The 14283-nt window shown below is 41.7% G+C and overlaps 1 protein-coding gene across 1 annotated transcript; it reads left to right on the top strand.

Moving 5' to 3' along the window:
* Window positions 1-98: 98 nt before the first annotated feature.
* GPALPP1 (GPALPP motifs containing 1) lies at window positions 99-14111 on the top strand. The gene is made up of 8 exons (XM_042868041.1): window positions 99-183; window positions 3213-3357; window positions 4447-4545; window positions 8614-8719; window positions 10836-10970; window positions 11193-11357; window positions 11907-12005; window positions 13783-14111. The coding sequence occupies exons 1-8, from the start codon at window positions 99-101 to the stop codon at window positions 13999-14001; spliced, it is 1053 nt and encodes a 350-aa protein (XP_042723975.1). The 3' UTR covers window positions 14002-14111.
* The last annotated feature ends 172 nt before the right edge of the window (window positions 14112-14283 follow it).

Raw genomic sequence — 14283 nt, 5'->3', positions numbered from 1 at the left:
AAACGCGTCACTTCCGGTTTCTATAGCTTCTTCTTCCGGGGTTAAATCCGCACGGCCGGCGCCGCTCTGACGTCACCGGCGCGCCCCCGCCCCTCGCCATGGCGCGCGAGCTGATCGGCCCCGCGCTGCCGCCCGGCTTCCCGCGCCGCGCCGAGGAGGACCCGGATGAAGAGCTGGGCCAGGGTGAGGCGCCGCGCTGAGGGGAGGGGGCGGCACCGCCCGCGCGGGGCGTGGGGAGGGAGCGGGCTGCGTGGGGCCGTCCTGCTGCGCCGTCCTGTTGTGCCGAACCATCGTAACATCTACCAGAAGGACGAGTCAGAGCAGTACTGCGAGGATGGCCGCTCCGGGCAGCAGTGAAACGCGCATTTCAGTCAGACCCAGCTCTGCTTGCTACTTTGCTTCCTCTGTTGCTCTCCTTCATCCATTGCTCTTCCGTTGCTTTCACCAAGTGACTCTTCTTTCCCCCATCCCCAGCCTATAAACGCCCATTTCCTTCCCGAACCAGGCTCTTTATTTTGGTAGCAGTTCCAAGTACGAGCAGCTCTTTCAGGGCAGTGCTGGTTTTTGCTGTGTAATTTTTATGTCTGCTAAATTCCCTGATCTGCCTGATTGTACAGCCCACACAAGCTTGCTCTTTGGCATGGCAGAGAGAACAGTGGGAAGGAATTGGAGTAGAAAGCACTGGTGTTTGTCAGCATGTCAATGGGACCAGCCTCCTCCTTTACACAGCAGTAGTTTCCCTGTTCTTTCTGGCTCACAAAGCCATGACCCGTTTCTCAGCTTGCATCCATTTGCTCCCTTTGGTCCGTCCAACCCCTGCCTCTCTTGAGACCAAATGATGCTCTGCTTCATTTGCTGGAGAAATAAGTTGTGGGTTTTTTTTGTTTTGTTTTGTTTGTCTTCTTAATACTTTGTGGTTTTTTTTTTTTTTCTCAGGCCACAACTTCTTGAGCCTTTATGGCTATTTATTATATTCATCTGTTGGTTCTCTCTTACCCTGAGCTTTATAGGCTAGGCTGGGTTGTTTTCTTTTTTTGTTTGTCATAGAATCGTAAAATCATTTGACTTGGAAGGGGCCTTTAAAGGCCACCTAGTCCAACTCCCCTGCAATGAACAGGGACGCCTACAGTTAGATCAGGTGCTCAGCCATGCCTTGAATGTCTCCAGAAAGGGGGCAACCTGTTCTAGTGCCCTACCACCCGCATTGTAAGAAAACACTTTTTTTGTATCCAATCTAAATCTCCCCTCTTTTAATTTGAAACCATTTTCCCTTGTCCTGTCATAACAGACTCTGCTAAGGAGTCTGTCCCCTTCTTTCTTACAGCCCCCTTTAGATATTGGAAGGCTGCTCTCAGGTCATCTCAGACCTTTCTCTTCTCCAGCCTGAACAGCCCCAGTTCTCTCAGCCTGTCCTCATAGGAGAAGCGTTCTATCTCTTAGATCACTTTTGTGGCCCTCTTCTGGAATCACTCCATTGGGTTCACAGCTTTCCTGTACTGAGGACTCCAAATCTGGATGCTGTGCACCAGCTGAGGCCATATCAGCACAGAGCAGAGGGGCAGGATCACCTCCTTTGCCCTGCTGGCTACAATGTGTTTGATGCAGCCCGAGATACAGTTGGCTTTCTGGGCTGTGATGGCATGTTGGTGGCTCGTGTCCAGCTTCCCATCCACCAGTACCCCCAGGTCCTTTTCAGCAGGGCTGTGCTCTACCCTTACATCCCCCACTGATAGTGTGGTGCCACTGCCTAGGTGCAAGACCTTGCACTTGGCTTTGTTGAACCTCATGAGGTTCTCCTGGACCCACTGCTCAAACCTGGCTAGGTCTATTTGAATGTCATTCTGTCCTTCCAGCATGTCAACTGCACCACACAGCTTGGTGTCACCTGGAAACTTGCTGAGAGTGCACTCAATCCCACTGTTGATGTCATTGATAATGATGTTAAAGAGCACTGGTCCCAGTACTGACCCCTGAGAGACACCACTCATCACCAATCTCCATCCAGACACTGAGACATTGGCCACCATTCTGGGTACAAACTTACCACCAGTTTGTCGTTCACTGAACAGTTTTGTTTGCTTTGTTAGTTGTTTTTTTTTTTGTTTGTTTGATTTGTTTTTCCTTCTTAGCAATGACATGTATTTGTACATCCTGGCTAAGGTCCATCCTGTGAAATCAGAAAATAATGTGGCTGATCCATCTGGGTACATCATAACTAGGGAACTCTCCTGGCTCTGTGTCTTTTGATAAAGACAGATAAAAGTTTTGTAAAGCTCACCTGAAGGTCTCAATTTCTGCCTTGCTTTTTGTTAGCTAACAATGGAGTATCAGTCTGCATCAGGCATTACTTTGTGCCATCGGAAAAAAAAAATCTCAGTCAAAGATGTAATTTTCTGTTACCCTCCTTTTTGTTGGTTTTATTGCACCTCGTCTTTTCATTCAATCCTTGGCTATTCATATAGTTAACAATGCCTTTTACCAAACAGCTTTTTGTCCTGTCAGTCTCAGCTTCAGTGCTTGAAATATGAAGAAGAGGAATGGTGTGTACATGGCAGAGTTGAATCACCAGTATGGTCACATCTCTGTGGTATCAGGTGGTTGTTGGTGCTGTACAGAACTGTACTGGCCTGCCCTGGGTCTGGGAAGCCTCTGAGGGTACCTGTATCAAGCTTCTTGTCTGGAGGGCATTTGTTACGAGGGTCAGACCAATATACATGTACAGTATGCAAGCAAGAGCTGTGCATGCTGGTTACATACAGCGTTAGTGCCTGAACCTCCCCATAAGTGGGATGTCTCCATCCTCCTCTTTACTCCAGGGAGCAAAGTGCTGGCTGGAGTATGAGAGCCTCATTCTCAGCCTTCTGACAGATGTCTAGGAGCCTGAGGCATCCCTTTTTTCAGCAGTGTGAGGAGCTCTGTGCCTGCTGTTCACGCATCATCAAACTGGGAATAACCTCCAGGGAGGCAGGTGTTTGAGGAGTACCAAGACAGATAACACTCATTTGAAATCTGTGGATGCCCCATCCCTGGAGGCGCTCAAGGCCAGGCTGGATGTGGCTCTGGGCAGCCTGGTCTGGTGGTTGGCAACCCTGCACGTAGCAGGAGGGTTGAAACTAGATGATCATTGTGGTCCTTTTCAACCCAGGCCATTCTATGATTCTATGATTCTCTGAAATGTTTAACAAATATCCCCTGTAACTTTGGGTGCTCAGTTGCAGGACCAGCATTGCCCCCGGACTACAGAAGCAGCAGCAGCTCAGAAGCTGCTGACAGTGACGACGATTCTGAATCTCTTCCTCTGCCTAGAGACACAGGTGGAGATTCTGGAGAGGATTCAGAAGGAGCTTCACAACCCAAGTGAGTCTGTTCTCAGGTTGTGTCTTTACGTTGTTGCAGAAGTGTGTCTGTATATAATGTGAGAATCAGCGTTACGTAAACAAAAAGGTAAACTCTGCTTAAAACTTGGTGATGTGCTTTCCATATTCGTAGAACAACAGAATCACACAATGGTTGGGTTGGAAGGGACCTCAAAGCCCATCCACTTCCAACCCCTGCCCTGGGCAGTGCCACCCAGCAGCTCAGGCTGCCCAGGACTCTATCCAGCCTGGCCTTGAGCGCCTCCAGGGATGGGGCACCCACAGCTTCTCTGGGCAGCTGTGCCACTGCCTCACCACCCCTTGAGCAAAATATCTCCTAACGTTTAATCTAAATCTGCTCTCATTCTTGCAGAATGTTGTGCTGTCTTTGTGTGTTAGGGTAAATATTACTCACTTTTCTCCTGTTGTCTTACTCAACAGCTTTTCAGTTTGAACTAAACTGTGAAAGATAGTCAAAATGCAGACAACTGTACACAATTGCAGAAAGAACTATGCTGAATTTACAACTACTTTGTAAATAGAGATATTATTTTAACATCATAGAATCACTGAATCACAGAATGGCCAGGGTTGGAAGGGACCTCAAGGATCATGAATCTCCAACCCCCTGCCACATGCAGGGCCACCAACCTCCACACTTAACACTAGACCAGGCTGCCCAGGGCCCCATCCAACCTGGCCTTGGACACCTCCAATGACGGGGCATCCACAACCTCTCTGGGCAGCCTGTGCCAGCACCTCACCACTCTCTGGGTAAAGAATTTCCCCCTGAATCATATTAGTCTTCTTTCTCCTGTAAAAGCACTCCTAATGTTTTTGTTGTTTTGTTGTTGTTGTTGTTTTTTTTGCCTTGATGTCAAACCATTTCTGAAGCAAAGCTTACGCTCCCAAATTTTTAATTGCTTCAAATTATTTTGGATCCTTTTGCACTGTTTCCGTGGTAACAGCAAGCTATTTAGTACACAAGGCTGTCTGAAATCATTTTATGTTTAATTTTTTCCTTTTTTAAAATGTGGATAATTGCTCTGCATGTGAATGTAATTATTAACTGAAGTCTTCATCTTTGCAGGAAGCCAAAAAGAATTCAGGATGATGATGATGATGATGATGGCTTTTTTGGGCCTGCTCTTCCTCCTGGATTTAAAAAAGAGGATGATTCCCCAGAGAGGTAATTAAAATGGAATTATATTCAGGCTCTTTTTCTTAAAAGATAATTATTTTAGATACAATATTTTATGTCCCTATTAGAGAACACTTCAGTTGTTCATTTCAGATTCAGGTGATTGAAATTGCTTCCTCTGCATTTTTGAGAATGAGAGCAGCATTCCCTTGAAGCAGAACACACAGCCCTGTTAGTACTGTTTGGAAAGCTGGAGAGAAAAATTAAAAATGTGAATTGTCTGATCTATACTTTGAATGTCCCATTTCTTCCATCTCCTATCATAGGTCTTGGATCAGTGCAGGAAAAACAAATTGGTGCTGCAGGGACCCCTACTTGTGTGGCTCATTCTTGGGCTGGGAGGAGTAGGGCAGTTAGCTCTTGTGTGCTGTAAAACAATGCAGATGATTGTAACTGTCTCTTGCTAATGCACCAAGGATTATATTCTATTCTTCTCTAGGTAGGAAATGTATCTGAATGGCATATGTTTCTAGAAAGCAGGTTGTCATGTCTAACCAAATAAGCTTTATTGACAGCCTCTTTCAGGAAGCTTTCTGTTTGATTGCAGGTAATTACAAAATACCTAAAAAAGAAAACTGTTCATGGATTGTCCATGCACAATTTAACTGTGTCTCACAGCGTCCTAGTTTTGCATCAATCTATGCACTTCCTTCTATCATTTCAAATAGCCCGTACTGAAATCAGCACTTCCAAGGAAGCATTCACTGATGAAAGGTACCATTAAATCCCTTGATCACTGTTATCTTCCCCAGAGCGATAGAGAGCTGATAGATAAAATAAATCAGTAGCTACCTGTCAGGTATGGGTGTTTGGTGCTAGGGAGGTGACTCAGTTTGTTCTCAAGCTGTGTACAGCATTCTTTCTGCGAGCAATTTTCAAAATTGAATTTTCTTCAGTTTGGATTAATCTTTATGGTGCTTGGCAGCAGTTGAGGAAACCTGAATGTGTTGACCTACGGTTATTTGGAAGTAACCTTTGCATGTCTTTTTTGGCCATGCTTTGCTGTAACTGACAGACTCACTTGTGATTACAAGGTGTCATGCTCAGCAGGCTCCTTTGGACTTTTCAAAGCAGCAGGAGGAACTGCTTCCTTTCTTACCTTTCACATATGCAGAATGTGTTCTTTTGTTATAAAATGTAGGTAGCTACTAAAAATAATGTGTTTTCTAATAAAGCAGCACAAAGAAATCCTTGTTGCATTTAATATCAGCTGAGGTCAACTTCCTGCTTTCTTGATTTTTTTTCTTTGCATGAAAGCTCACACTATAAAGGGTTGTGTCAAAGTGTGCAATGCAAAAGAGGAAAGATGAAGAGGTAGCTTGTAATTCGAAGGTGAGAGAGATGACACAGGTGCTCACTCATCTTGTATGCTCAGAACTTCTGTATGCTTACACCCAACTTCTTTTTCTACTAAGCAGTTCTCTTCCAAACTAGTAGATAGCTTGCATTTAATTTACAGAATCACAGAATGGCCTGGGTTGAAAAGGATCACAATGATCATCTAGCTTTAACCCCTCTGCCATGTGCAGAGTCACCAACCACCAGACCAGGCTGCCCAGAGCCACATCCAGCCTGGCCTTGAATGCCTCCAGGGGTGGGAATTCAGAGGGAAGAGTCTGCTCTTCCCAGCTCTTTTGTCCTAGCTCATCACACACCAGCTCCTCACACACAGATTCAGCAGAGCTGTTGGCACCACCCCATTTCCATGAATAGGTGGGCAAAGTGTGATGTGTAGGACGAGCCTTGTCTGTCTTCCACCCCCATGCACCTGGCTGTCTGCTTGTGCTGACACAGTAGGAGCATGAGCTGTGCAGGGTGTAGACACAGCGCTGCTGTCTCCCCCTGCATTGTCCCTTGGAGTGAGTGGATTGCCAGCTGCCAACTTAGACCTGAATATCTGAAGCAAATACAAGAGTACATGTTTCAATATATAGATATACTGTTTCTTAGCTCCTTGTGACTTACTCATTCTTTTAGAAAAGCTTTTATTCCATTGTGTCTTTTCCAGACTTGTCAAAACAAATATTCATAATTAAGAGCAGCCTGTGTGGGAAGTTGCAGCTCTTCAAAAATTGTTTGAATCATTTCAGCTTAAAAAAACATAAGTGAACAGATTTCCTTCAACTTCAGAAAGGATCTTGCTACTTATCAATGTTAGAGGTACAGTACTTGTAAAGCTTCCAGAAGAATCCATGCATCTAGATAAAGAGCGAAGGTTATCTTAATGATTTTTTTTTTTAAGTTAGACATCAGGAGAATGCTGACATGCCCATCTTCTTTCTGACTTTAGCAAGGACTCAAAACCCAGCAGCAGGAAAGTGCTCTTTGCTGTATATGAAATCTTGTATTGTTAAGTGAAATTCTTGGTAAGTTAGTATTTTTCTTCTGGATCAGTGTAGATAAGTACCAGAGTTACTAACAGCAGAAAAAATACATCTAAGATTTGGAATTAGATCTGCCTCACTGCTCAGAATGTGTTTGGCCATCCAGGAAGCTGTCAGGGCTCGTGTCAGCTCTGTGCTGCTGAGGAAAGACCTGAGCAACAGGGTTATTCATGTGGAAAAAAGCAGAGAAACAGACAGCGTGGGAGGGACGAGTTGGGAACCATTTGTCTATTCCTTGGAAGAGCCTTTGAGCTGTGACAGAAGCAAGTCAGGGTACTTGAGATCTGCTTCTTTTCACAGGTTGCAGTGATACAGCCCACAGCAGAGATGTTTCTGTATATTTTAGTAGAAATCTTTTATAGTTCAGTTAACTCCCTTTCCTCTCAAAATAAAGTTAACTGTGTACTAAAATAAAAGATTATTTTGGCTGTATCTGCATGGGTTTAACTTTGGTATCTTTATGTTAGAACCCTAAAACCCAGTCTTAAAAAGCAAGCAGTCAGAAAGGAAGAGAGAAACATAAAAGCTGTTTCTTCTTTACAGCAGCTAGGTGGGGATGGAACTTCAGATTTAGCCTAGGCCTCTTGCCTGGGTTTGAAATCCTCACCAGTGCCCTTGCCGTGGCCTGAGCTCACATGTATTGCTTGTGGCTGGCTGGCTGTGGCTGCCTTTCCGGCAGGATTTTCTGCTTTTGATTTCCCCTCCTCAAACCCAATAATAACATCACTACAGCAGGGCTGTGCTGATTAGATTATACTTGAGTTAGCAGACCATCATTAGAATAATGCGATTCACGTTGCGTTACTTTTGATTGCTGAAAGTCTCTGAGACTGGAGGTCATAATAAATCAAGTCTCTGTCTGAAAGACTGGGAGGATACTTCACTGGGATATTTCTTCAGGTGATAATTGTTTGCATTTTTATTAGCCCTCAAGAATATGGTGGTGATTATTAAAAGAGGAGCTTGTCTACTGAGGTCTTTTCAGAGCTGCAGGTACAGTTTGTAGTATACTTTGAACTGTTTGCACCACTGAGAATAAATTCTCACCTTGCTGTGTTCCTGGAGACAATTGAATTATTGTACTGCTTGCTGAGTTTCAAAAAACAAATCGGCAAAGTTACAAGGGATTACAAAACCTTTCTTTTCCTCTCTTCTTCCTCCAAGGGAAAACAAACTTGAATCAGCACACTGCTCTTATTTTTATGTTTTAAAGAGCAACGAAACCCTAGCGTGAGACAAGAATGTGCAAAACCAGCTTTGTTGCTAGAGAAAAGGTAGCTTGTGTTTGTGTGCATATATACAGCCTCCCACCTTTCATTGCTTTTGAATCTGAAGCTAGAAGCCAGGGAAGAAGAGTGGATTTCCATGACTACGTGCCATGACATTTCCAGTTATCTTGCATTCCAGCTGTCTGCAGAGGTCCCTGTGGAAAATAGAGTCAGACTGTTCTTATGCACATTTCTGTAGTGAACACACAGGAGCTGTACTTGCCATCGGAAGGAAGAAGAAGTACAGAACAACACTTTGTTTTAATTTTTAAATTAATCTCTTTAATATTTCTTTAGCAAGCGATAGGATGTCCATTTGATGTACTGTCCACGATGGTTCCTTTTTCTAATTCCTCCTTCCAACTAAAAAAAATAATAATAAAATTGTTTCTTTTCTACTTGAGGCCTATCATAGGTCCTGCATTACCGCCTGGCTTTAGGAAATCTGCACAGGACACTGGGAGTAACAGATCTTCAATAGGACCATCTGCTTCATCACAATTCAGCCAGGTTGGTGAGACCAAGAGTCTTTTGTTTGAGTACAAGCTATCCAAAATGCTTAAACAAGCAGGAGCCTGAAGAAATCTACCAGACATACTTTTCCGCATGACAGTTTAATTATAGACCAGAAGGTGTCTGCATTAAATACTGAAACATAAGTAAGCCTAAAAAAGAAACGTGCTGGTCTGGTTTGTTGTGATTTTACTGTTAGACTGATGGTGCGCTGAATGCAAGTGCTGTAGGCATCCTAAATTGTAGTCACAGTACTTCTCCTTCATTTTTTCCCATTCTTTATTTCAGTGTAATGTGTCCTTCACCAGTGAACATTATAGCAAAGTTCAGATCATAGAATCATAGAATGGCCTGGGTTGAAAAGGACAACAATTATCATTTGTTTCAACCCCCTGCTATGTGCAGGGTTGCCAACCACCAGACCAGGCTGCCCAGAGCCACATCCAGCCTGGCCTTGAATGCCTCCAGGGATGGGGCATCCACAGCCTCCTTGGGCAACCTGTTCCTCTGCTTCATCACCCTGTGTGAAAATTATTGAAAACACTGAGACTTGCTAGAAAAAAAATGTTTATCTATAATTTAATGTTTTATTCTTTTGTTGATTAAGGTGGTGGAGGAGAGAAGGGCTGATTATTTCCCATATCTTCACCTCCACTTACTAGTGGAGATGTTAAATATGTTTATCCAAAAGAAACTGACAGCCTTCTTGAGTAGGATGCTCTCAGACATCCAAAATGGCACTGGGTACCAGTGTTCAGGTGATTCAATTGTTCTTGTGCTGTAATAAAGTAAATACTAATTTCTTGTGAAAATTAACTCATCTCCACTGTCATTTTGCTTTTCATTTTTCTAGAATACTTAGGTTTTCTGTTTTCTTAAGTTTTAACTCCCCAGACACGACAGGACTTGTGAGGAAGGAGTGAGCCAGCAGCTGCTTTGAAGCTTCACTTTTCGATTAGTATTTGAGATGTGTGTTGTTCTCCAGCCTCCTGCAGTGAGAGTTGTCACAGTCTATCATGAAGAATGATTGTCTGACATTTTTTAGATACACATCATCTTATAACTGCAAATAACGATTAAGCAATTTACCATAATGACAAATCTCTTGAGGCAGGGATGTCAAAACTGCTCTGTTCATACATCTTACAAACAAACCAAACAAGTGCTCTTTCTCTTGTACACATCTTCTAGAATCAGCTCGTCAGGTAGAAGTTAGTTTATTTTGTTGGTTGGCTTTTTTTTGGTTTTTGTTTTTTAACATATTCTTTTTTATTTTTACCCTTTGAAAATGATGACTAATTTTGCTGTTGCTCTAATCTTGTTTTGCTATTTTTTATTTCAGTACACCTTTACAGACAGTTTGTTCCCTGCTGACTCTTCACTTTATATCAATTTCCTCTCCAAACATGGGGGCAGTTGTTTTAAATTGCATCTCATTTGAGGCACAGGGTAATGGAGTGAATTGAACTTAAGACATGAGGAAGGAAATGAGACACGCTTCCTCAATTTAAGCCCAGCATGGAGTGTCTTTCATCCTCAACCACCTTACAATGCAATTTATTATGAAAGCTGTGTGTTTTTGCATTTTTTTTTTTTAATTTGTGAACAAGGAGAGGGCTTTGTTATGTTAGCTTGTTTTCTGAAAATAGTTATTCTTCTTTTTTGCACCAGCTTCTTATTTAGGAAATAAAAATAGAGAATGCAGTCCCCTAATTCCCTAAAGCAGTAATGCAGTGGTCATTAGTGAAAATTTGACCATGCAAATACTTTGGGGCACAATTATAAGGGAAACTGGTGTTACCTACTCTAATTGTTTGTGTTTATAAATGACCAGTAATTTCTCAGCATCTTCTGCCTTTCTCTATTTGATGCTACCAGTCACGCAGCCATTTAAATTTGATGATCCTTTTCTTGCACCTTGTCCACAGCTATACTGCTGTGTCTTTTGCTACCTGCCAGCTTGCCTCCTGTGCTGCTCTGCAGTCCCACAGGCTACAGCGCTGCATGCAGAGCAGCATGAATTAGCAGCACACTGTTGTGTATTCCTATACAACTGAAGTAGTTCTTCAGGGTTATAACAGTATGATTAAGATAAATGTTTTGTTTTTGGAAGGCAACAGATAGTAGCGAGGAAGAAGACAACATTATAGGCCCAATGCCTGCAAAAGGACCAGTGGAGTCTGATGTGACTGAAGAATTCGAACGCAGAGCTCAGAGAATGAAGGAGAAACTCACCTCAGCAGACAGTGTAAGTTGGATTGTTTCACTTGTAATGTTTTGTTGCTTTGTATTTGTGGATTTTTGGGGTTTGCGAAGATGCTCTCATCCACAGTTCTGCTTGTGATGCTAAAGTGGTTGCAATCGTGAATACAAAGAAAAAGATGATTTCTGCTGGAAGCTCAGAGATCCGGATGATGGGTATTGGTTGTCTGCTTGTGTTTTTTTTTCCACCTACTTTTCTTTTGTAAAGGATGAACCCAAGCAAGTCACAAGGGAATCGTGGATGACGGAACTTCCACCTGAGCTGAAAAGCTTTGGATTTGGCCCAAGAACATTCAAGAGAAGAGCTGAAGACAAATCAGGTGATAGGTCTGTGTGGACAGATACTCCAGCCGACAGAGAGAGAAAAGCCAAGGTGAGCATTTATTCACTTGTACACATATTTTTATATATAACATATATGTGATCGTTGTGTATATATACGTATGTGTGTGAAAGATGTATTCATATTCATATAAATATGAATAAATGTTCACATCTGTGTAATGTTTTAATATAAGCATACATACATGCACCCATAATACTGCCATCAGATATGTATACAGGTAGCATTCAGATTTGTTGTTGGTATTTTGTGGAAACAAATCTGATTTCTCAATTGAAAATATCCTTGCATTTTTTTCTCTCTGTTCCCAAAACTCATTAATTGAGTCTTAAAGATAAAACAGGGGAAATTACCATTTTGGTATTCATTTGCTCCCTCTCTTGTCGCAGTAGTCAGTTACTCTGTGTCAGCTCATTGAATTTCCAATTAGTGTGTCCACTTTCTTCTTCTGTCAAGCTGAGCAAAAAAATATCTGGTGGCCTCTGCCCTTCAGATTTAATTAAAGTAAATATAGATTTCTTTCCTTTATACTTCAGGCATTCTGGTAACTGTAGTGTGTAATTTGTTTCCACTCATCAGGAAAGAGAAGAGGCAAAGAAGTCAACCAGTAAGGATAATGAAGAAATTGTATTATCTGGGAGAGACAAGAGACTTGTTGAGCAGGTGACTTCATATAATGTAAGTGCAATAACATAATACTTCCTTTTGTGCATTTTCTTCAATTCTTCACTTTTTTTTGTTCTCATTGCTAGTACTGCTGGTTTCCATGGTGATACCACTATATTCTTCCCCTTAGGCCCCAGACCTACTGTTTAAGTCATTAGAATATTTGCCATTGATTTCAACAAGAGCAGGATTGTGTCCTTAAGCTACTGCAGACAATGTGACAGAGTAGCATTTTGTGTATATTGTCCCAGTGTAAGGCTGTATTTTACTTAAATTATCCTTGGACCTGGACTTGGTTGGTGCTTGATTCAAATATGAGCTTACTTCACTGAATTACCCAAGAAGAAAAAGAAAACAGTAAAGAGTTTGGCTTGTAGGACAAAATACACATTAAACCAAAAGAAGCTTCATGGGCAGATAAATGCTATAATCAGCTGCCTCACTGCCTCATTATAACAGCATTATTACGTGAAGTTTTTCTCAACCTGTACAGAAGCAATTAATTTTCACAGGCAGCTGTTGATTACTGAAAACTTGATCTCCATGTCAAATTCACTTGTCTGGCTGCCAGCCCTGTCCACTAGAGGATATGAAGGCTTGCCTGCCTTGCAGCTGCTCTTTCCTTTTCTTCCCTGATTTATGGCCTGAAGTCTTCAAGAAGGCAGTCAGGTCTCTTGAGAGTATAATTAACTTGAGAATGGCAGCCTTGGCTTATATTACAAGATTGGAGTTTACCTGTCACTTTTAATAATTTATTTGTGGTTCATTAAATCTCATGTCTCTCTTGACTTACAGGTCTGCAAATCCAGAACTGTTAGCATACTGTCTTTGACCCAATGATCCTTAAGGGTCCTTAAGCCCTACTAGGGATATTCTGAAATTGTCTCTTCTGTCATTACAATGATAGTAGAGTAACTTCTGTGAAAAACCTTGAGTTTTGTTCTGTACCATTGCAGAATAAAACACTGTTCTAAGATCAATGGAGTTCTCTCTAAAAATTGCAGAATGTATGTCATTTAAGAGCAGTGTTTCTTGCAGTAGGGTTTGGTTTGGGTGGCTTTCTTTGAGCTCCATTCTGCTTGTGTTCGTTTGTTTTATAATAAAGGTTTTTACTCTTTTCTTCCCTTTTTCTTACTCCCTTCATTTTTATCAAGGACACTTTCCTAAAACTAAAGCTTTAGTTTTCATAATAGTTTCTTAATGTTAGTTAGCTAGTGCTGGTACCATATACATTTTCTGGTGCAATTGTGTGAACACTGATGCAGTTACACCATAGGTAAGTACCTATCTTAAGTAAGTACTGTCCATCTTCTGTTTTCCATAAGAATCCTCTCCTATGTCATAAATGAATTATTACTGTGTGTGAGGAAGTAGAGGGTGAAGGGAAATGAACCTTCTGAATGCAGACTGTGTGTTCCAAAACCAGATGTTTAGAGAAAGTGTACAAGAAACAGGACGTATATTTTAGGATCTTTTTCTTAGTTTGTTGTCTCTCTTTCTGCTACCCATGGCAGAGCATCTTATATGTTTCTTTTGCATTTACCTTGTGGAGATTCGAGAACATTAGGGGTGTTTTTAACATTGGTGACAGTGAATTATGTGCGCATAGACAAGAGTATATGTGCTTTCTGCACAGTGCATGCTGAATTCAACTTTCTGTTTTCCAGTTCATAAGGTTTCTTTTTTTTTTCTTCTTTCTTTCTAATTCCTGGCCAATCTCTCCATTTGGATTTTCAGTGTTAATATTTTGTAGTAATGTCTTCCCTCCTCTTTCTTCCTACTTGTACAGGAGTCAAAGCGATCAGAGTCTCTCCTGGACATACATCAGAAAAAGCTGAAGAGCAAAGCATCTGAAGAAAAGAACAAACCTCAGGAGAGAAGGCCGTTTGACCGAGAGCAGGATCTCAAAGTCATTCGATTTGATGAAGCACAGAAGAAAGCCCTGATAAGAAAATCCAGGGATCTGAATTCTAAATTTGAGCACAGTAAAGGCAATATGTTTTTATAAGGTAAAAGCATGAAGCTTTTTTGAAGTCAAGTGAGATTTGAATACTTAATTTTTTAAGTATTTTTCTTTCTGTAAATATTTGTACGCAAAATAAATATCCTGATGTTTAACTAGTTTTACTTGTCTGTAAATACTATATACTATGGAGGGTCATCTGTACTAAAACTAAGGTGGCTGAGGGAAGTGCTAATATTAAAAACAAAAAAGAAAAAAGGAAAGAAAGAAAGAGAAAGACAGAAAGAAAGAAAGAAAGAAAGAAAGAAAGAAAGAAAGAAAGAAAGA

The sequence above is a fragment of the Lagopus leucura genome, unplaced genomic scaffold (assembly GCF_019238085.1).
Source record: "Lagopus leucura isolate 7727_CA_CO unplaced genomic scaffold, USGS_WTPT01 Super-Scaffold_100001, whole genome shotgun sequence".
Classification (NCBI taxonomy): Eukaryota; Metazoa; Chordata; class Aves; order Galliformes; family Phasianidae; genus Lagopus; species Lagopus leucura.
This window is presented reverse-complemented; position numbering and strand designations above follow the sequence as displayed.